This window comes from Scyliorhinus canicula, chromosome 20 (genome assembly GCF_902713615.1).
Source record: "Scyliorhinus canicula chromosome 20, sScyCan1.1, whole genome shotgun sequence".
NCBI lineage: Eukaryota > Metazoa > Chordata > Chondrichthyes > Carcharhiniformes > Scyliorhinidae > Scyliorhinus > Scyliorhinus canicula.
Genome location: NC_052165.1, coordinates 82,184,977 through 82,209,050, shown reverse-complemented (window position 1 = coordinate 82,209,050; position 24,074 = coordinate 82,184,977). Strand labels below are relative to the sequence as shown.

General features: G+C 47.9%; 1 protein-coding gene across 1 annotated transcript in view; it reads left to right on the top strand.

The window, feature by feature from the left end:
• nwd1 (NACHT and WD repeat domain containing 1) overlaps nucleotides 1-24,074 on the top strand; it is a 103,314-nt gene that overhangs the window by 43,381 nt on the left and 35,859 nt on the right. Inside the window, exons 8-11 of the mRNA XM_038780314.1 lie at nucleotides 3,608-3,725; nucleotides 16,174-16,338; nucleotides 19,628-19,822; nucleotides 22,789-22,911. Coding sequence (XP_038636242.1) covers nucleotides 3,608-3,725; nucleotides 16,174-16,338; nucleotides 19,628-19,822; nucleotides 22,789-22,911 — 601 coding nt within the window. The remainder of the gene's footprint in view (nucleotides 1-3,607; nucleotides 3,726-16,173; nucleotides 16,339-19,627; nucleotides 19,823-22,788; nucleotides 22,912-24,074) is intronic.

The following is a 24,074-nucleotide window of genomic DNA, read 5'->3' as shown; positions in this document are numbered from 1 at the left end:
CTCATTCTTATTTTTGGGGATTTCCCTGGTTTGCATTGGGTGCAGACTATACACTGCTGGCAGTGTATTGCTCTGTCTCTACCCAGCCCTTTCCACCACCAGCACCTATACATTTGTCCGATCATTTTGTCCCTACCAATGTGAGCTATTCTCACTGAGACTCCCATCTCTGTGAAATGAAATGAAATGAAAATCGCTTATTGTCACGAGTAGGCTTCAATGAAGTTACTGTGAAAAGATCCTAGACGCCATATTCCGGCGCCTGTCCGGGGAGGCTGGTACGGGAATCGAACCGTGCTGCTGGTCTGCTTATAGAACATAGAACATTACAGCGCAGTACGGGCCCTTCGGCCCTCGATGTTGCACCGACATGTGAAACCATCTGAAGCCTTTCTGACCTACACTATTCCATTTTCATCCATATGTCTATCCAGTGACCACTTGAATGCCCTTAAGGTTGGCGAGTCTACTACTGTTGCAGGCAGGGCGTTCCACACCCCTACTACTCTCTGAGTAAAGAAACTCCCTCTGATATCTGTCCTATATCTACCACCCATCAATTTAAAGCTATGTCCCCTCGTGTTGGTCATCACCATCCGAGGAAAAAGACTCTCACTGTCCACCCTATCTAACCCTTTGACTATCTTATATGTCTCTATTAAGTCACCTTTCAGCTTTCTCCTCTCTAACGAAAACAACCTCAAGTCCCTGAGCCTTTCCTCATAAGACCTTCCCTCCAGACCAGGCAACATCCTAGTAAATCTCCTCTGAACCCTTTCCAAAGCTTCCACATCCTTCCTATAATGTGGTGACCAGAACTGCACGTAGTACTCCAGGAGCGGCCGCACCAGAGTTATGTACAGCTGCAGCATGACCTTGTGGCTCCGAAACTCAATCCCCCTACTGATTTATGGCTAGCACACCATATGCCTTCTTAACAGCCCTATTAACCTGGGTGGCAACTTTCAGGGATTTATGTATCTGGATGCCGAGATCTCTCTGTTCATCTACACTACCAAGAATCTTGCCATTAGCCCAGTACTCTGCATTCCTGTTACTCCTTCCAAAGTGAACCACCTCACACTTTTCCGCATTAAACTCCATCTGCCACCTCTCAGCCCAGATCTGCAGCTTATCTATGTCCCTCTGTATCCTATAACATCCTTCAGCACTATCCACAACTCCACCGATCTTCGTGTCATCTGCAAATTTACTAACCCATCCTTCTACACCCTCTTCTAGGTCATTTATAAAAATGACAAACAGCAGTGGCCCCAAAACAGATCCTTGCGGTACACCACTAGTAACTGAACTCCAGGATGAACATTTACCATCAACCACCACCCTCTGTCTTCCTTCAGCTAGCCAATTACTGATCCAAACCGCTAAATCACCTTCAATCCCATACTTCCTTATTTTCTGCAATAGCCTACCGTGGGGAACCTTATCAAACGCCTTACTGAAATCCATATACACCACATCAACCGCTTTACTCTCATCCACCTGTTTGGTCACCTTCTCAAAAAACTTAATAAGGTTTGTGAGGCATGACCTACCCTTCACAAAACAGTGTTGACTATCGCTAATCAACTTATTCTTTTCAAGATGATTATAAACCCTATCTCTTATAACATTTTCCAACATTTTACCCACAACCGAAGTAAGGCTCACAGGTCTATAATTACCAGGGTTGTCTCTACTCCCCTTCTTGAACAAGGGGACAACATTTGCTATCCTCCAGTCTTCCGGCACTATTCCTGTCAACAAAGACAACATAAAGATCAAGGACAAAGGCTCTGCAATCTCCTCCCTTGCTTCCCTGAGAATCCTAGGATAAATCCCATCTGGCCCAGGGGACTTATCTATTTTAACACTTTCCAAAATTGCTAACACCTCCTCCTTGTGAACCTCAATTCCATCTAGCCTGGTCGACTGAACCTGAGTATTCTCCTCGACAACATTGTCTTTCTCCAGTGTAAACACTGACGAAAAATATCCATTTAACGCTTCCCCTATCTCCTCTGATTCCACACACAACTTTCCACCACTATCCTTGATTGGCCCTAATCTTACTCTAGTCATTCTTTTGTTCCTGATATACCTATAGAAAGCCTTAGGGCTTGATCCTATCCGCCAATGACTTTTCGTGTCCTCTCTTCTTAACTCACCCTTGTAGCCACTGTAGCCACCTAAAATGGACACTGAACCAAACAAAATGGAGAATCGCTAAGACTGTAGGGAAAAACAGTTTAGCCAAGGCAAACAGCCTGCACACACTCATTAGCATTTTGCAAGCAGCAAAACCAGTTTCTGGCCAGGTGGAAGATCTCCAACCAAAGGTGATAATGGCAGAACGTTCTACATACTAATGAGGCAGTCCAGATCTAGGCACACACAATGGCAACATTTGGGTTTGAATAAGATACTTTAAGTGGATGTCCAGACAGAGCGGCACCAGAAGTATCCACTATAGAAACCGCCCCCACCATCGAGAAAGACCCTTACATTGGAGGAATTCAAAAGATATCGATTGGAAGCTATCCAATCGATACCTAGAGGTAAAGCCCGCCCAAGAAGAGGGAAGGACATTGGGGACCCCTATAAATATAGACCCCCACACATGGTCCTGTCTGTTGTTTCGTGCTCCGGCCCTGACCAAGAACTTGAACCTGTATCCTGACTCCAGCCGTTGAGCACCAGCCGCTGAACCGTAAGTGCCAGTACGACGCTCGCTACGCGAACTAAGCCCGCTAGACCCCCAGTGACCAGCACGCTTTCTGAAGGTTGCAGCCCAAGACCGGGACGAAGGCCTCGCTCCCTGACCTTGCCTGTTCCTGTGTAGTTAAGTATTCTGTTTGCTTAGTTTAGTCATAGCTTAGTCCCTTAGTGTGTGCATGCGTATTTATTATAATTGTATAATAAATATTGATCGTTTGGAACTTACTAATCGGTGTATCGTTTTATTACTTTGAACTTGACCTTGAGATATATGTGAGTTGTCTATATGGCAACTGGTGACTCCTGAGCTGAAAATACATAAGACAGAGCCTAGTGGTGTTAAGCACACGGCCTTTAACACAGGCAAGTTAATACACCCCAATAAACGCGTTTTACACCCATAGCAAAACGTGCAACACCCTTTAGGTCCTTCCTGGCTAACATGTAACTCTCAAGTGTCCTAACTGAGCCTTCATGTCTCATCCTAACATAAGCCTTCTTCTTCCTCTTGACAAGTGCTCCAACTTCCTTGGTAAACTACGGTTCCCTTGCTCGACAACTTCCTCCTGCCTGACAGGTACATACTTATCAAGGACACGCAGTAGCTGTTCCTTGAACAAGCTCCACATTTCGATTGTACCCATCCCCTGCAGTTTCCTTCCCCATCCTATACATCCTAAATCTTGCCGAATAGCATCATAATTGCCTTTCCCCCAGCTATAATTCTTGCCTTGCGGCATAGCGGCGTCAGAGCTGGACCCTGGTCCCTCACGTGTTCCCTCACCAGCGGTGGTCATCGGGCAATGATCGGGAATGGGAATTCCAGCTGAACATATAATTCAGTCACAGTGTGGTGTTGAGGAATGAATTGAATATTTTCTTCACCTAGGTTTCTGCACAGCCAATGAAATTTGGGGATGATCTTGTGAACTTGCGTAAGCTGAGTGAGTTGCCATACCAGTTGCTGCATGCTGGGCGCATTGATGAGCTGAAGCACGAGGTTCTTGGTAAGGATGTCATCTTACACACTATGTTTAACATTGTATAAAAGAGGACAATGCCACTAATTGTATGAGATTCTCAGGAGTTTGCAGAATGACGTAAAGCACAATATCTTTTTTTATCTGTAAATTGGTGGCTGCGTTTCCTACATTGCAAATGTGACTATACTTTGAAAGGATTTCATTGACTTTAAAGAGCTTTGGGCTCTCATGGAGATCTAAGTGTATGTCTGACTATTTATATGTATAATATATATCTACACACATATACTAGATAAATGTGTGTGTGTGTGTACGTGTGCATGTATATATATATATATATAATATGTGCGTGTGTTGTGTGTGCCATGTGCATCTGTGTGTAATATATGTATATGCATTGTGTGTGTGTGTGTGTGTGGATCATGTGTTGTGTGTATGTGTGTGTAAACGTGTGTGTGTGTTTGTGCGTATTATTTATATGTTACGCCCAATTTGTGAAACAGCCCACTTAATGAAATGGCCATCGAACAGGCAATTTGACGACCTCATTCATGGAATGGGCTTGGAAAACGTGCCCAGTTCATGAAATGGGCATTTTTAAATGAATGGAGATTGAAATTGCATTCACAGGTGCATAATCCGCTTGATTATCTTTGCTGTTCCCTTATGTGCCTTTTTCCAATGTATATTTCAGATTATTGTGACATCTAAACATTTCAAATCCGTTGGTTTATGTTCTGTTATATTTAATTCAAGATCACACCTGAACCATTCAAATAGCTTTTACATCAATGTTTACTAAAACAGCATAAATACAATTTGTACATTTTTAATATGCCAGCAGTGTGATAGAACATAGAACACAGAACGATACAGCGCAGTACAGGCCCTTCGGCCCTCGATGTTGCACTGACATGGAAAAAAAAACTAAAGGCCATCTAACCTACACTATGCCCTTATCATCCATATGCTTATCCAATAAACTTTTAAATGCCCTCAATGTTGGCGAGTTCACTACTGTTGCAGGTAGGGCATTCCACGGCCTCACCACTCTTTGCGTAAAAAACCCACCTCTGACCTCTGTCCTATATCTATTACCCCTCAATTTAAGGCTATGTCCCCTCGTGCTAGCCACCTCCATCCGCGGGAGAAGGCTCTCGCTGTCCACCCTATCTAACCCTCTGATCATTTTGTATGCCTCTATTAAGTCACCTCTTAACCTTCTTCTCTCTAACGAAAACAACCTCAAGTCCATCAGCCTTTCCTCATAAGATTTTCCCTCCATACCAGGCAACATCCTGGTAAATCTCCTCTGCACCCGTTCCAAAGCTTCCACGTCCTTCCTATAATGAGGCGACCAGAACTGTACGCAATACTCCAAATGCGGCCGTACTAGAGTTTTGTACAACTGCAACATGACCTCATGGCTCCGGAACTCAATCCCTCTACCAATAAAGGCCAACACACCATAGGCCTTCTTCACAACCCTATCAACCTGGGTGGCAACTTTCAGGGATCTATGTACATGGACACCGAGATCCCTCTGCTCATCCACACTACCAAGAATTTTACCATTAGCCAAATATTCCGCATTCCTGTTATTCTTTCCAAAATGAATCACCTCACACTTCTCCACATTAAACTCCATTTGCCACCTCTCAGCCCAGCTCTGAAGCTTATCTATGTCCCTCTGTAAACTGCAACATCCTTCCGCACTGTCTACTACTCCACCGACTTTAGTGTCGTCTGCAAATTTACTCACCCATCCTTCTGCGCCCTCCTCTAGGTCATTTATAAAAATGACAAACAGCAACGGCCCCAGAACAGATCCTTGTGGTACGCCACTCGTAACTGAACTCCATTCTGAACATTTCCCATCAACTACCACTCTCTGTCTTCTTTCAACTAGCCAATTTCTGATCCACATCTCTAAATCACCCTCAATCCCCAGCCTCCGTATTTTCTGCAATAGCCGACCATGGGGAACCTTATCAAATGCTTTACTGAAATCCATATACACCACATCAACTGCTCTACCCTCGTCTACCTGTTCAGTCACCTTCTCAAAGAACTCGATAAGGTTTGTGAGGCATGACCTACCCTTCACAAAACCATGCTGACTATCCCTAATCATATTATTCCTACCTAGATGATTATAAATCGTATCTTTTATAATCCTCTCCAAGACCTTACCCACCACAGACGTTAGGCTCACCGGCCTATAGTTACCGGGGTTATCTCTACTCCCCTTCTTGAACAAAGGGACCGCATTTGCTATCCTCCAGTCCTCTGGCACTATTCCTGTAGCCAATGATGACCTAAAAATCAAAGCCAAAGGCTCAGCAATCTCTTCCCTGGCTTCCCAGAGAATCCTAGGATAAATCCCATCCGGCCCCGGGGACTTATCTATTTTCACCTTGTCCAGAATTGCCAACACTTCTTCCCTACGCACCTCAATGCCATCTATTCTAATAGCCTGGGTCTCAGCATTCTCCTCCACAATATTATCTTTTTCTTGAGTGAATACTGACGAAAAGTATTCATTTAGTATCTCGCTTATCTCCTCAGCCTCCACACACAACTTCCCACCACTGTCCTTGACTGGCCCTACTCTTACCCCAGTCATTCTTTTATTCCTGACATACCTATAGAAAGCTTTTGGGTTTTCCTTGATCCTACCTGCCAAAGACTTCTCATGTCCCCTCCTTGCTCGTCTCAGCTCTCTCTTTAGATCCTTCCTCGCTTCCTTGTAACTATCAAGCGCCCCAACTGAAACTTCATGCCTCATCTTCACATAGGCCTCCTTCTTCCTCTTAACAAGAGATTCCACTTCTTTGGTAAACCACGGTTCCCTCGCTCGACCCCCTCCTCCCTGCCTGACTGGTACGTACTTATCAAGAACATGCAATAGCTGTTCCTTGAACAAGCTCCACATATCCAGTGTGCCCAACCCTTGCAGCCTACTTCTCCAACCAACACATCCTAAGTCATGTCTAATGGCATCATAATTGCCCTTCCCCCAGCTATAACTCTTGCCCTGCGGGGTATACTTATCCCTTTCCATCACTAACGTAAAGGTCACCGAATTGTGGTCACTGTTTCCAAAGTGCTCACCTACCTCCAGATCTAACACCTGGCCTGGTTCATTACCCAAAACTAAATCCAATGTGGCCTCGCCTCTTGTTGGCCTGTCAACATATTGTGTCAGGAAACCCTCCTGCACACATTGTACAAAGAACGACCCATCTAATGTACTCGAACTATATCTTTTCCAGTCAATATTTGGAAAGTTAAAGTCTCCCATAACAACTACCCTGTTACTTTCGCTCTTTCAAGAATCATCTTCGCCATCCTTTCCTCTACATCCCTAGAACTATTAGGTGGCCTATAGAAAACTCCCAACAGGGTGACCTCTCCTTTCCTGTTTCTAACCTCAGCCCATACTACCTCAGAAGAAGAGTCCCCATCTAGCATCCTTTCCGCCACCGTAATACTGTCCTTGACTAGCAGCGCCACACCTCCCCCTCTTTTGCCCCCTTCTCTGAGCTTACTAAAACACCTAAACCCCGGAACCTGCAACAACCATTCCTGTCCCTGCTCTATCCAGCACTGTGATATACCAGCACTGTAATATACCAGCACTGTAATATACCGGCACTGTGATATACCAGCACTGTAATATACCAGCACTGTGATATACCAACACTGATATACCAGCACTGTGATATACCAGCACTGTGATATACCAGCACTGTGATATATATACCAGCACTGTAATATACCAGCACTGTGATATACCAGCACTGTAATATACCAGCACTGTGATATACCAACACTGTGATATACCAGCACTGTAATATACCAGCACTGTAATATTCCAGCACTGTAATATACCAGCACTGTGATATACCAGCACTGTAATATACCAGCACTGTGATATACCAGCACTGTCATACCAGCACTGTAATATACCAGCACTGTGATATACCAGCACTTTGATATACCAGCACTGTGATATACCAGCACTGTGATATACCAGCACTGTAATATTCCAGCACTGTAATATACCAGCACTGTGATATACCAGCACTGTGATATATCAGCACTGTGATATACCAGCACTGTGATATACCAGCACTGTGATATACCAGCACTGTAATATACCAGCACTGTAATATACCAGCACTGTAATATACCAGCCCTGTAATATATCAGCACTGTGATATACCAGCACTGTGATATACCAGCACTGTGATATACCAGCACTGTAATATTCCAGCACTGTAATATACCAGCACTGTGATATACCAGCACTGTGATATACCAGCACTGTGATATATCAGCACTGTGGTATACCAGCACTGTGATATACCAGCACTGTGATATATCAGCACTGTGATATACCAGCACTGTGATATACCAGCACTGTGATATACCAGCACTGTAATATACCAGCACTGTCATATACCAGCACTGTGATATACCAGCACTGTCATATACCAGCACTGTAATATACCAGCACTGTGATATACCAGCACTGTAATATTCCAGCACTGTAATATACCAGCACTGTAATATTCCAGCACTGTAATATTCCAGCACTGTAATATACCAGCACTGTAATATTCCAGCACTGTGATATACCAGCACTGTGATATACCAGCACTGTAATATTCCAGCACTGTAATATACCAGCACTGTGATATACCAGCACTGTGATATATCAGCACTGTAATATTCCAGCACTGTAATATTCCAGCACTGTAATATTCCAGCACTGCCATATACCAGCACTGTCATATACCAGCACTGTGATATATCAGCACTGTAATATTCCAGCACTGTAATATACCAGCACTGTGATATATCAGCACTGTAATATTCCAGCACTGTAATATACCAGAGGCCTGATCGTCCTCGTCGACCTTCTCAGCTCGGGTGGTGGTGCGGCGGACACGGACGTCTTTGGTGAGGGTATATCCGGAAACGCGGTGGTCGGAGCCTTCGTCCGGGTCAGGGTAGGGGGTTGGGGGCAGCGTTACCGGCGCCGGTAGGGAGTGTAGGGGGTGGGGCTAGTGGGGAGGTGCGGCTGGTGCCTACTGGCGGTGTGGGGGCCCGGGGAGGGGGGCATCAGTGGGGGAACCAGTGGGTGCCAGATCCCATAGGGAAACCGCGAGGGGGGGGACGTCAGTGGGGGAACTAGTGCTGCCAGATCCCGGAGGGAAACCGTGTCTTGCCTTCCATCAGGGTGCGCGACGTAGGCGTATCAGGGTGTAATATCGTAGGCGTAGGTGGAGAGTTCCTTCCTCCACCTCAAGATTTTATCATTTTTAATTTTGCCCCGTCATGCGTTATCAAACATGAAGGCTACCGACCATTGGTCGGTAACGAGGGTGAACCTCCTACCGGCTAGGTTGTGCCTCCAGTGCCGCACAGCCTCCACAATGGCTTGTGCCTCCTTTTTGACTGCAGAGTGCCGAATCTCGGAGGCGGTGAGGGTCCCGGAGAAGAATGCTACTGGCCTGCCTGCCTGGTTGAGGATAGCAGCCAGGGCAATGTCTGATGCATCGCTCTCTACCTGAAAAGGGATGGTTTCGTCCATGGCGTGCATAGCGGCCTTGATGATGTCGGCCTTGATGTGACTGAAGTCCGACCGGGCCTCAGCCGTCAAGGAAATGCCGTGGTCTTTATGAGTGGTTGGCTTTGCCCGCATATCTGGGACCCACTGGGTGTAATAGGAGAAAAGCCCCAAGCACCGTTTGAGGGCCTTGAGGCTACGGGGGGGGGGGTTCCTTATGCGGTCGGGGTCGGGACCTAGGACCCCGTTTTCCATGTCGTAGCCGAGGATGGCTAGTCGGGGTGTGTGGAAAACGCAACTTTCCTTGTTGTAGGTCAGGTTGAGGGCCCGGGCGGTCTGGAGGAACTTTTCAAGGTTCGCGTCACGGTCCTGCTGATCATGGCCGCAGATGGTGACATTGTCCAAGTACGGGTCAGTAGCCCGCAGGCCGTACTGGTCCACCATCACCCTCTGCAAGACGGAGACCCCATTTGTGACGGCGAAGGGGAACCTGAGGAAGTGGAAAACCGGCCGGCTGCTTCAAAAGCAGTATAGAGGCGGTCTTCCGGTCGGATAGGGAGCTGGTGGGAGGCGGATTTTAGATCGACAGTGGAGAATACGCGGTAGTGAGCGATCCAATTGACCATCTCTGTGATGCAGGGAAGGGGGTACGAATTGAGCTGCGTGAAGCGGTTTATGGTCTGGCTGTAGTCCATGACCATCTGTTTCTTTTCCCCGGACCGCACAACCACCACTTGTGCTCTCCAGGAGCTGTTGCTGGCCTCGGTGACCCCCTCTTTCAGTAAAAGCTGGATCTCTGACTTGATAAAAGTCATATCTTGGGCACTGTACCGCCGGCTCCTGGTGGCGACAGGCTTGCATTCAGGGGTGTGGTTCGCGAATAGTGAGGGGAGTGCAAAGCTGTATACCGTGAGAGGGGTCAAGGGTTCGCCGAACGTCAGGGTCAGGCTTAGGTGGTTGCATTGGAAATCCAGTGGTGAGGGAGGATATAGACCTTGAAACGAACGTATTCGGCGCCCTGGATCATGAGATTCGCAATACAATATCCCTTGATTTGGACCGAGTGGGATCCGAAGGCGAGGGTTATGGTTTGGGAAGCGGGATAGGTGTGCAAGGAGCAGCGCCTTCCTGTTTCTGGATGGACAAAGCTTTCCGTGCTCCCAGAGTCGAAGAGGCAGGGAGTTTCGTGCCCGTTGATCTGGACCTGCATCATGGAGTTCTGCAGGTGCTTTGGCCGCGATTGGGCCGCGATTGGTCGAGGGTGATCGCTCCCATTTGTGGGTAATCTGAGTCCTCAGCTGAGTGGGATTCACAAAATGGCCGCCGCCGTTCGCACGTGTTGGGTTTAGAAGATGGCCACCGCCAAGATGGCTGCCCCCATGACTCGCATGAGACCGATGACATGTCAGAAAGGGCCGTGTCCGGCCGGTGCGCAGCCGCGTTGCGGGGCCTGCAGGCCTGTGAGCTCGAGGGGGGCTCACAGGTTCCGCGGGGTACGTGTCTCGGTGGTGGCGGGCCACTTCCAGTGAGGTGGCGAGCGTTACCGTGTCCTGAAGGTCTTTAGCTCCATTTCCGAGGATGCGCTGCCTCAGGCCGAACGGATGCCGGACACGAAGGCGTCTCGGATGTGCAGGTTCATGTGGACTTCCCCTGTCACATCCTGATGATGGCAATTCCTGGCGAGTGCGGTAAGCTATTCCACGTACACGTCCAGCGTTACCCCTGAGCGCTGCCGGCAGGTAGAAAGCAGGTGTCGTGCATGTACCTCATTTATGAGTTTGACTAAATGCTTTTGCAGGATTTCGATCGCCTCGTCGGAAGTGGTCGCCTTCTCGATCGTGGCGGAGATTCAATGGCTCACCCGGGCGCGGAGTTGACGCAGTTTGTGAGGCCCGTCGACGGGAGCTGCTAACCATTCAGCACATTGTGTGTGTGTGTGTTTGTCCTTATATGTGTGAGTATGTGTCTGTGTGTATGTGAGAGGGAAAGAAAGCTCAGAGAGCACATTGAGATTGATTGGCATTTGTGTGGCGTTAGGTTCCCAGTGGAGATTCAGCAGCAGGTGCAGCAGTATGGCTGCCTGGCAGGGGGTGGCAATGGCGGTCAGTGCCCAGCCACCCCAACCCCACAGCCCATCTCTGAGCCACCCCCAGCCAGCCCCCTGGCCCTGGTAGATGTACCCCGGGCCAGCGGCTCAATTGTCAGCACACTATAGTGATGTTGGACGCTGTTTGTAGCCCCTCCTGCAGACTCAGCAGCAAGGACGCATCTTTCTTGATTTCAAATATCACAAGTGAACCTCGCCATTTGTAATTCCTCCTGGCGGAGGCAGAGCGTCACAGAAAGCCCGGAAAATTCCGCATCGGGCCCGTTAATGATTTGACAATGACCTTTACTGTACAATTTGCATGTCCACGTCGGTATGCGGCGTAGAACACATTTAGAGCATGGCATGGCATTTGGTGCTCGGCAGCAACCTGGATTTTCAGCTGACACCGAATTCTCCGCCCAATCATGTTTCCCGATTCTGACATCGGCCGACGGAGAGTCCCATCCCCGGTGTTTCTGCAAATAATCCTTTCAGATGATAAGAACAGTTTCTTATTGTTCATGTCAGGACCACTTCTATAATTGTCTCAGTGCTTCAGTTGTATTTGACTGAAGTGGCCATAGCTAAATTCAAAAATCTGTGTAAAAAAGCAAATTACTGCGGATGCTGGACTCTGAAACCAAAGAGAAAATGCTGGAAAATCTCAGCAAGTCTGGCAGCATCTGTAGGGAGAGAAAAGAGCAAACGTTTCAAGTCCAATTACTCTTTGTCAAAAATATGTGTGTTCCTAGCTTTGATTCTGATCTTGCCAGTTGTTTCATAAGAATATGAGAACTAGGAGCAGGAGTACGCTATCTGGCCCCTCGAGCCTGTTCCGCCATTCAATGAGATCATGGCTGATCTTTTGTGGACAGCTCCACTTTCCGGCCCGAACACCATAACCCTTAATCCGTTTTTTCTTCAAAAACCTGTCTATCTTTACCTTAAAAACATTTAATGAAGGAGCCTCAACTGCTTCACTGGGCAAGGAATTCCATAGATTCACAACCCTTTGGGTGAAGAAGTTCCTCCTAAACAGTCCTAAATCTACTTCCCCTTATTTTGAGGCTATGCCCCCTAGTTCTGCTTTCACCCGCCAGTGGAAACAACCTGCCCGCATCTAGAACATAGAACATCGAACAGTACAGCACAGAACAGGCCCTTCGGCCCTCAATGTTGTGCCGAGCAATGATCACCCTACTCAAACCCACGTATCCACCCTATACCCATATACCCTATACCCGTAACCCAACAACCCCCCCTTAACCTTACTTTTTACACTACGGGCAATTTAGGATGGCAAATCCACCTAACCCGCACATCTTTGGACTGTGGGAGGAAACTGGAGCACCCGGAGGAAACCCACGCACACACGGGGAGGACGTGCAGACTCCGCATAGATAGTGACCCAGCCGGGAATCGAACCTGGGACCCTGGAGCTGTGAAGCATTTATCCTAACCACCATGCTACCGTGCTGCCCGCAATCTATCCTATCTATTCCCTTCATAATTTTATATGTTTCTATAAGATCCCCCCTCATCCTTCTAAATTGCAACGAGCACAGTCCCAGTCTACTGAACCTCTCCTCGTAATCCAACCCCTTCAGCTCTGGGATTAACCTAGTGAATCTCCTCTGCACACCCTCCAGTGCCAGTACGTCCTTTCTCAAGTAAGGAGACCAAAACTGAACACAATACTCCAGGTGTGGCCTCACTAACACCTTATACAGTTGCAGCATAACCTCCCTAGTCTTAAACTCCATCCCTACAGCAATGAAGGACAAAATTCCATTTGCCTTCTTAATCACCTGTTGCACCTGTAAACCAACTTTCTGTGACTCATGCACTAGCACACCCAGGTCTCTCTGCACAGCAGCATGCTTTAATATTTTATCGTTTAAATAATAATCCTGTTTGCTGTTATTCCTACCAAAATGGATTACCTCACATTTGTCAACATTGTATTCCATCTGCCAGACCCTAGCCCATTCACTTAACCTATCCAAATCCCTCGGCAGACTTCCAGTATCCTCTGCATGTTTCACTTTACCACTCATTTTAGTGTCATCTGCAAACTTGGACACATTGCCCTTGGTCCCCAACTCCAAATCATCTGTGTAAATTGTGAACAATTGTGGGCCCAACACGGATACCTGATGGACACCACTAGCTACTGATTGCCAACCAGAGAAACACCCATTAATCCCCACTCTTTGCTTTCTATTAATTAACCAATCCTCTATCCATGCTACTACTTTACCCTTAATGCCATGTATCTTTATCTTATGCAGCAACCTTTTGTGTGGCTCCTTTTCAAAGGCTTTCTGGAAACCCACATATACCACATCCATCGGCTCCCCGTTATCTACTGCTCTGGTAATGTCCTCAAAAAATTCCACTAAATTAGTTAGGCACGACCTGCCCTTTATGAACCCATGCTGCGTCTGCCCAATGGGACAGATGCCTCGCTATTTCATCCTTGATGATAGATTCCAGCATCTTCCCTACTACCGAAGTTCAGCTCACTGGCCTATAATTACCCGCTCTCTGCCTTCCTCCTTTTCTAAACAGTGGTGTCATGTTTGCTAATTTCCAATCCACCGGGATCACCCCAGAGTCTAGTGAATTTTGGTAAGTTATCACTAGTGCATCTGCAATTTCTCTTTTAGCACTCTGGGATGCAATCCATCAGGGCCAGGAGACTTGTCTGCCATTAGCCCCATTAGCTTGCCCATCACTACCTCCTCAAGGTCCTCACCTGTCATAGCCTCATTTCTATCAGTCACTGGCATGTTATTTGTGTCTTCCACTGTGAAGACCGACCCAAAAATCCTGTTCAGTTCCTCAGCCATTTCCTCATCTCCCATTATTAAAACTCCCTTCTCATCCTCTAAAGGACCAATATTTACCTTAGCCACTCTTTTTTGTTTTATATATTTGTAGAAACTTTTATTGTCTGTTTTTATATTCTGAGCAAGTTTACTCTCATACTCTATCTTACTCTTCTTTATAGCTTTTTTAGTAGCTTTCTGTTGCCCCCTAAAGATTTCCCAGTCCTCTAGTCTCCCACCAATCTTTGCCACTTTATATGCTATTTCCTTCAATTTGATACTCTCCCTTATTATTTCCCTAGATATCCACGGTCAATTTTCTCTCTTTCCACAGTCCTTCATTTTTGTTGGTATAAACCTTTGCTGAGCACTGTGAAAAATCGCTTGGATGGTTCTCCACTGTTCCTCAACTGTTCCACCAGAAAATCTTTGCTCCCAGTCTACCTTAGCTAGTTCTTCTATTATCCCATTGTAATCTTCTTTGTTTAAACACAAAACACTAGTATTTGATTTTACTTTCTCACCCTCCATCTATATCTTAAATTCCACAATCTCCTTTGTTTAAGCACAAAACACAAGTGTTTGATTTTACCTTCTCACCCTCCATCTGTATTTTAAATTCTACCATATTGTGATCGCTCCTTCCAAGAGGATCCCTAACTATGAGATCATTAATCAATCCTGTCTCATTACACAGCATCAGATCTAGGACCGCTTGTTCCCTTGTAGGTTCCATTACATACTGTTCTAGGAAACTATCGCGGATACATTCTATAAACCCCTCCCCAAGGTTGCCTTGACCGACCTGGTTAAACCAATCGACATGTAGATTAAAATCCCCCATGATAACTGCTGTACCATTTGTACATGCATCAGTTATTTCTTTGTTTATTGCCTGCCCCACCATAATGTTACTATTTGGTGGCCGATAGACTACTCCTATCAGTGTCTTTTTTGCCTTACTATTCCTGATTTCCACCCAAATGGATTCAACCTTATCCTCCATAGCACCAATGTCATCCCTTACTATTGCTCGTATGTCATCCTTAAATAACAGAGCTACACCACCTCCCTTACCATCCACTCTGTCCTTCCGAATAGTTTGATACCCTCGGATATTTAACTCCCAGTCGTGACCATCCTTTAACCATGTTTCCATATCATAGTCATTCACGATGATTTGCGCCATCAACTCATTTACTTTATTCCGAATACTACGAGCATTCAGGTAAAGTACACTTATGTTGGTTTTGTTACCTCTGTTTTGAATCTTAACATCTCCAGTTTTATTCCTTTTAGTGTTACTGGGCCTATTCACTGAGCTCCCCTCAGTCACTGTACCTTGTACTGTCACCCTTTTTGATTTTTGACTATGGCTTCTCTGCCTTGCACGTTCCCCCTTACTTCCTTTTGCTTCTGTCCCTGTTTTACTACCTTCCAACTTCCTGCATCGGTTCCCATCCCCCTGCCACATTAGTTTAAACCCTCCCCAACAGCTTTAGCAAACATCTCCCCTAGGACATGGGTTCCAGTCCTGCCCAGGGGCAGACCGCCTGGTTTGTACTGGTCCCACCTCCCCCAGAACCGGTCCCAATGCCCCAGGAATTTGCATCCCTCCCTCTTGCACCATCTCTCGAGCCACACATTCATTCTATCTATCCTGACATTCCTACTCTGACTAGCTCGTGGCACTGGTAGCAATCCTGAGATTACTACCTTTGAGGTCCTACTTTTTAGTTTAACTCCTAACTCCCTGAATTCAGCTTGTCGGACCTCATCCCAATTGTCTTTGTCAGTAATTGTCCAATAAAAGAACCAATCACAACACAATCTTGCCTGTCACAAACACCTCGCTAACATTTGTTCACCCACAATGACTGAATTAACAGCAGTAACTTACATTATTCTGCCGGACACATTTTGATAGAACAGTAAAGTGTACAGCATTGTGTTAACACCTCAGATTATTCTCAGGGAATATGGAATGGATAGTTTGTAAAATACAAGCTACCGGGATGAAGAGCATGCTTGAGGATTTCAGTGCGTGCACCAAGCAAGTTGATTGTCCAGAGGTGCAGCTCATTCAAGATGCCCTGTTACTCATCTGGCCTACAGTCAACTTCATGGAGAATGGAATAGGTAAGAACAATCAGAGATCACAGAATGGATGATCACTGTCTTGGAAGGTAGATTGAATTAATACAGCCTTGGAGAATAAGTTGGTTCGTGTTTCCTTTGAGAATGAAGTGAGTTAACACACCATTGGTACATTAGTGGGCTTTTATTACCTCCCAGTGTTGAGTGGTTTAGTATTCCTTGAAAGAATGGAATGGGTTAATACTCTCTTGGAGAATAGAGCAGATTATTAGATTTAGATCTAGATTTATATATATTGTCACGTGTACCAAGGTACAGTGAAACGTATTGTTCTGCGAGCAGTCCAGGCATGAAAAACATTGGATATATGATAAATACGCAATGTAAATAAATAGACACAGACATCGGGTGAAGCATTCAGAGTATAGTGCTACTCAGTACAGAAGATGCGCAGAGAGATCAGTTCAGTCATGCAAGAGTCTAGTAACAGTGGGGAAGAAGCTGTCGGTGCGTGTTGGAAGAGAGAATAACCCGGGTGGGATGTGTCTTTGATTATGCTGACCGTTTTCCCAAGGCAGCGGGAGATGTAGACAGAGTCAATGGATGGAAGGCTGGTTCACATGATGGACTGGGATTGGTTCGTGACTCTGTAGTTTCTTGCAGTATTGGGTGAGCAGTTATCATACCAAGCTGTGGTGCAACCTACTTCCTAAAAGTATAGAATGAGTCAACATACCCAGAAAATGGAGCAGATTGACAATCCTTCGAAGAATGGGTGGCTGGATCCTCCATTTCGCCGGCAGCACACCCATTCCTGCGGATTTCCCGACGGCATGGGGGTGCCCACATAGCCAGTTGCCGTAATGGAGAATCCCACTGAGGGCAGGGACATCTCCCTGGCAGGGTGCAGCGCGATGGAGAATCCCACTGAGGGCAGGGACATCTCCCTGGCAGGGTGCGGCGGGATGGAGAATCCCACTGAGGGCAGGGACATCTCCCTGGCAGGGTGCAGCGGGATGGAGAATCCCGCCCAGGGGCAGGGACGCCTCCCTGGCAGGGTGCGGCGGGATGGAGAATCCCGCCCAGGGGCAGGGACGCCTCCCTGGCAGGGTGAGGCGGGATGGAGAATCCCGCCCAGGGGCAGCGACGCCTCCCTGGCAGGGTGCAGCGGGATGGAGAATCCCGCCCAGGGGCAGGGACGCCTCCCTGGCAGGGTGCAGCGGGATGGAGAATCCCACCCAGGGGCAGGGACGTCTCCCTGGCAGGGTGCAGCGGGATGGAGAATCCCGCCCAGGGGCAGGGATGCCTCCCTGGCAGGGTGCAGCGGGATGGAGAATCCCGCCCAGGGGCAGGGATGCCTCCCTGGCAGGGTGCAGCGGGATGGAGAATCCCACCCAGGGGCAGGGACGCCTCCCTGGCAGGGTGAGGCGGGATGGAGAATCCCGCCCAGGGGCAGGGATGCCTCCCTGGCAGGGTGCAGCGGGATGGAGAATCCCGCCCAGGGGCAGGGACACCTCCCTGGCAGGGTGCAGCGGGATAGAGAATCCCACTGAGGGCAGGGACGCCTCCCTGGCAGGGTGAGGCGGGATGGAGAATCCCACCCAGGGGCAAGGACGTCTCCCTGGCAGGGTGCGGCGGGATGGAGAATCCCGCCCAGGGGCAGGGACGCCAGCCTGGCAGGGTGTGACGGGATGGAGAATCCCGCCCAGGGGCAGGGACGCCTCCCTGGCAGGGTGCGGCGGGATGGAGAATCCCACCCAGGGGCAGGGATGCCTCCCTGGCAGGGTGCAGCGGGATGGAGAATCCCGCCCAGGGGCAGGGACACCTCCCTGGCAGGGTGCGGCGGGATGGAGAATCCCACTGAGGGCAGGGACGCCTCCCTGGCAGGGTGCAGTGGGATGGAGAATCCCGCCCAGGGGCAGGGACGCCTCCCTGGCAGGGTGCGGCGGGATGGAGAATCCCACTGAGGGCAGCGACGCCTCCCTGGCAGGGTGCAGCGGGATGGAGAATCCCGCCCAGGGGCAGGGACGCCTCCCTGGCAGGGTGCAGCGGGATGGAGAATCCTGCCCAGGGGCAGGGACATCTCCCTGGCAGGGTGCAGCGGGATGGAGAATCCCGCCCAGGGGCAGGGATGCCTCCCTGGCAGGGTGCAGTGGGATGGAGAATCCCACTGAGGGCAGGGACGTCTCCCTGGCAGGGTGCAGCAGGATGGAGAATCCCGCCCAGGGGCAGGGACGCCTCCCTGGCAGGGTGCAGCGGGACGGAGAATCCCACCCAGGGGCAGGGACGCCTCCCTGGCAGGGTGCAGCAGGATGGAGAATCCCGCCCAGGGGCAGGGACGCCTCCCTGGCAGGGTGCAGCGGGACGGAGAATCCCACCCAGGGGCAGGGACGCCTCCCTGGCAGGGTGCAGCGGGATGGAGAATCCCGCCCAGGGGCAGGGGCGCCTCCCTGGCAGGGTGCAGCGGGATGGAGAATCCCGCCCAGGGGCAGGGGCGCCTCCCTGGCAGGGTGCAGCAGGATAGAGAATCCCGCCCAGGGGCAGGGACGCCTCCCTGGCAGGGTGCAGCGGGATGGAGAATCCCGCCCAGGGGCAGGGACGCCTCCCTGTCAGGGTGCAGTGGGATGGAGAATTCCACTGAGGGCAGGGACGTCTCCCTGGCAGGGTGCAGCAGGATGGAGAATCCCGCCCAGGGGCAGGGACGCCTCCCTGGCAGGGTGCAGCGGGACGGAGAATCCCGCCCAGGGGCAGGGACGCCTCCCTGGCAGGGTGTGGCCTGATGGAGAATCCCGCCCAGGGGCAGGGACGCCTCCCTGGCAGGGTGTGGCGGGATGGAGAATCCCGCCCAGGGGCAGGGACGCCTCCCTGGCAGGGTGTGGCGGGATGGAGAATCCCGCCCAGGGGCAGGGACGCCTCCCTGGCAGGGTGTGGCGGGATGGAGAATCCCACCCAGGGGCAGGGACGCCAGCCTGGCAGGGTGTGGCGGGATGGAGAATCCCGCCCAGGGGCAGGGACGCCTCCCTGGCAGGGTGTGGCGGGATGGAGAATCCCGCCCAGGGGCAGGGACGCCAGCCTGGCAGAGTGTGGCGGGATGGAGAATCCCACTGAGTGTGTCTTTAGAGAGTGGAATGGGTTAGCATTGCCAGGGAGAAGGGAGTGAGTTAATGCTCATACTCGGGACTCCATTAAAACAGAAACTGCATGTGATCAAAATGCCCTTTGAGTTGGAATTGAAGTTCTTAGATAAGGGTGACCTATACTTACATAATTAGCCATACGAAAAATCTCAGTAATATTGAATACCTGGTTTTGTTTGGCATTTTCTTCGTAGACCCGAGTGTCCTCTACGTAAAGATGTTGGCACGCCTCGATTTCTTCAAGGGTTCTTACCCAATGATTGATGAGCTTTGTAAGCAATGTGAAAATTGGTGTGCTGTGTGGCCCAACCCGATCTTCACTCCTCTATGTGGCTTCTTCCAGCCGCCTGGTGGGCCACTGAAGACAACACTGACTGGGTTCCGCAAAGGTACGCTCCATGTTCTGTTCATATAGTAGGGCCTCAAAGGATCTGAATTCTTTTTGCCATTTAGAAAACATCAGACCCAGTGGAGTATAATAGATCTGTGGGCTTTTCTACCATTGGGAGGTGAATAATGGGCTGGGTGATGTGCAACCCCAAAACACTGATTTATCCAGTGTTTGATGATTATTTATTATCACGGAGAATTCTCCGTCAAAATTCCACTTTGGCAGTAATTGTGAATTATGAGTTAAATTGCACTGATTAAATTCGGATTGATGTCGGCTTTCAAACTAATTTGCATACCGTGAGCACAAACCCTTCCATGAACCAACACAGCTCAGCAAGCAATAGCACATTACAGGTTATTTTTGTTTTATTTTCCTTAAAAAGCATTTCCAGATAATTTAAGAGGGCTAATGGAGCTGACAATGCGTTTCTCAGCAAAAATGGAACATTTTTATTTTGGGTGTCAGCCCACCCACCTGTAAATAAATTGAGCAGCATCGCTAAAACCTGAGCAAAGGAACCATATAAGAACAAAGAAAAGTCCAGCGCAGGAACAGGCCCTTCGGCCCTCCAAGCCCGTGCCGACAATGCTGCCCGTCTAAACTAAAATCTTCTACACTTCCGGGGTCCATATCCCTCTATTCCCATCCTATTCATGTATTTGTCAAGATGCCCCTTAAATGTCACTATTGTCCCTGCTTCCACTACCTTCTCTGGCAGCGAGTTCCAGGCACCCACTACCCTCTGTGTAAAAAATCTTGCCTCATACATCTCCTCTAAACCTTGCCCCTCGCACCTTAAACGTATGCCCCCTAGTAATTAACCCCTCTACCCTGGGAAAAGTCTCTGACTATCCACTCTGTCTATGCCCCTCATAATTTTGTAGTCCTCGATCAGGTCGCCCCCTCAACCTCCGTTGTTCCAGTGAGAACAAACCAAGTTTATCTATGGATTCTATATATATAGAATCCTTACAGTGCAGAAGGAGGCCATTTGGCCCATCGAGTCTGCATCAGACCTTTGAAAGTGCACCCTACCTAGGCCCAGTGCCCCGCCCTATCCCTGTAACCCCACCTAACCTTTCGATACTAAGGGGCAATTTAGCATGGCCAATCCACCTATCCTGTACATCTTTGGACTGTGGGAGGAAACCAGAGCACCCGGAGGAAAGCCGCGCAGATACGGGGAGAACGTGCAGATTTCACACAGTCACCCAAGATCGGAATTGAACCACTATGCCACCATGTCGCCTCCTAATTTCATTGGGTTGTGAGTTTCTGAATGAATCACATACACGTTGATGTAGAAATGTTTACAATGTGCCTGAGCTGTGTGCCTTAATTTCTGAACACAATGTGAACAGTCTTTCCAAACCAACACATTTGGCAGAATCTCGCACCTTTCACTGAGCTGGGTATGACCCATGTTGTGGACCGGGCCTGATGCTGATGGATTGAATCTGGAACCACTGTACAAAAAACCTCCCAGTTAACAGGAACGTCAGATGTTTTGGGATGAATTGTGATAATAATAATCTTTATTAGTGCCTCAATTAGGCTTACATTAACACTGCAATGAAGTTACTGTGAAAATCCCCTAGTCGCCATGCTCTGGCGCCTGCTCGGGTACACTGAGGGAGAATTCAGAATGTCCAATTTTCCTAACAGCAAGTCTTTTGGGACTTTTGGGAATTCACTCACATTTAAAATTATCCGATGTTGCGCACTTGGATTTTCTTAGATTGCTGCTGTAAACATCTTAAACTATTGTGTTTATTCGGAACACGCAGCACAGCTTCAGGAAATAAAGGCTCACATCCAGTGCTTGAGGGAATTGCAAAGGAATTTTCCTTTTTTGCCCGAATTAGTCTTAACGTTTTTAAATCTCAGGACTTTTACTGCTCCCAGAATCTGGTGCGGAGATTTGGGGATGGGTCCATAGTGTATTTGATTGATCCATGTCTGCATGGTGGGCTTCTTGGGCCCATGGTCTTCTCCCATTATTTCTCCTGTGTCTCTGTTTAGGAGATGTTGTTGCTAATTATGATTTTACTTGTGTCGTAAATTCTCCCAGCATGGACTGAAGTTCAAATAGGCTGACAACAAGTATCTCCAGACTTTCAATTTCTCTGGTTACTGGAGAGTCTAAACCCCCAACATGCATAAACCCTTTATCCTCCATAAGCTGTTCATCCTCCATAATCTCTTCATCCTCCATAAATTCTTCACCCTCCATAACCTCTTCATCCTCCATAAATCCTTCATCTTCCACAAACTCTTCATCCTCCACCAACTCTTATTTTTTTAAATATAAATTTAGAGTATCCAATTATATATTTTTTCCAATTAAGGGGCAATTTAGCGTGGCCAATCTACCTAACCTGCACATCTTTGGGTTGTGGGGGTGAGACCCATGCAGACACCGGGAGAATGTGCAAACTCCACACAGACAGTGACAGGGTGCCGGGAACGAACCCGGATCCTCAGCGCTGTGAGGCAGGAGTGCTAACCACTGCACCACCTTGCCACCCTAACTCTTATAAATTAAAGAAAAAGTTGTCTAAGAAAAGGAAATAATGTTTGGTCAATATTGATTCATAGTCATTTGTTACAGTAACAGTTTTAAAAAGTGAAACCTGACATGTTATTCTTTCAGCTGTTAACTGGAAGTTCAAATTTATTTTAAAAAGTTATTGGTCTCTGGGGATAACATAACAAGCGAGGTCATGGTGTCAAAGCCATAAGTTAAATACTAACTCTCAGTCTCATGCGATATTACACAAGTTGTCGTGTAGAATGCACCCACTGGCAGCTTATTCCTATTCACAGATTCAGACAAGGCCCTCAAGGCATCACCAGTTACACTGGTCATGCAGTCCACATGATCAGCACCGAATGTCAACTGTAATTTACAATAGCATCTGTAGGATCCTTGTGAAGCGATAAATTCCCCTCTGTCCACAGGTGTGACTGTGATGGAATTAAGTACTGATTGCACTGTGCTGGTAGTCGGCTCACTGGATGGAACAATGATTGTGTGGGACCTACAGGACATCGAAGTAATTCACACATTAACAGGCCATTCTGGTGAGGAAGCACATTTTTTAATTTAATAATCTTTATTGTCACAAATAGGCTTATTTGTAATGTACACTGTAATGAAGTTACTGTGAAAAGCTCCTAGTCGCCACATTCCGGCGCCTGTTCGGGAATGGAAGACAATTTAAGAAAGCAACATTGTCCAAGAGTTGTCTTTGGCTATCTAACTTCTGTCAGTTGTTTCCATTGGAGTTTAGTAGAGTGAGGATTGATCGAATTGAAACATACAAGATCCTGAACGGTCTTTACAAGGTGGGCTTGGAAAAGATTTTTCCTTTTATGTGTGAACTAGGGGGCCTTGTTTTAATATTAGGGGTGCTCTTTTTGGACAGAGATGAGAAGAATTATTTTCTCTTGAGGATTGTGCGACTTTGGAAGACTTTAGAAGCTGGATCACTGAATATGTTTAAGGTGGAGATAGACAGATTCTCGTGAAACAAGGGAAACAAAGATTATTGGGGGTAAATGGTAATGTGGAATTCGAAACCAGCCATGGATTTAGGAAATGGCAAAGCAGGCCGATGTATTCGCTCCTATTGTTTGTCAGAGTTCAAATGTATGTAGATTACTCAGCTCATTTCAATGTGAAATCTGAAGCTGGAGTAAAGGTCATGTTCTAATCCATTGTTATCCTAAACATCTCGACCCCGAACATGTGAAAAGATTGTTCTCAGTTTCTGCCATGACTTCAGTGGGAGTCTGGAAGAATCCCTGGAGAAGTTCTGTAAACAGCAACGAGCATTGCCAACTCTCTGAGATTTCCCCGAATTGCCCTGGAATTGAGGATTCATCTCTAAAGTGCTGTAGGAAGAACCCCAAGTGAAAATTCAAAGTGGCATTAAAAAACATTGTTCATTTTATTTGTAAACTTCCATTTATTAATAATGAGGAGATAAGTTTACATGACTTGCAGTCAAAAAAAAATCATCAAATTTCAACCTTAGGTTGAACACATAATTCTCTCCTACCCCCATTCACCAACTTCAACTCCCTCCACCACTAATGCACAGTAGCAGCAGTATCTACAAGATGCACTGCAGGAACTCACCAAGGCTCTTAGGAAGCACCTTCCAAACCCACGACCACTACCATCTAGAAGGACAAGTGCAGTAGACACATGGGAACATCGCCATCTGTAAGTTTCCCCCCCA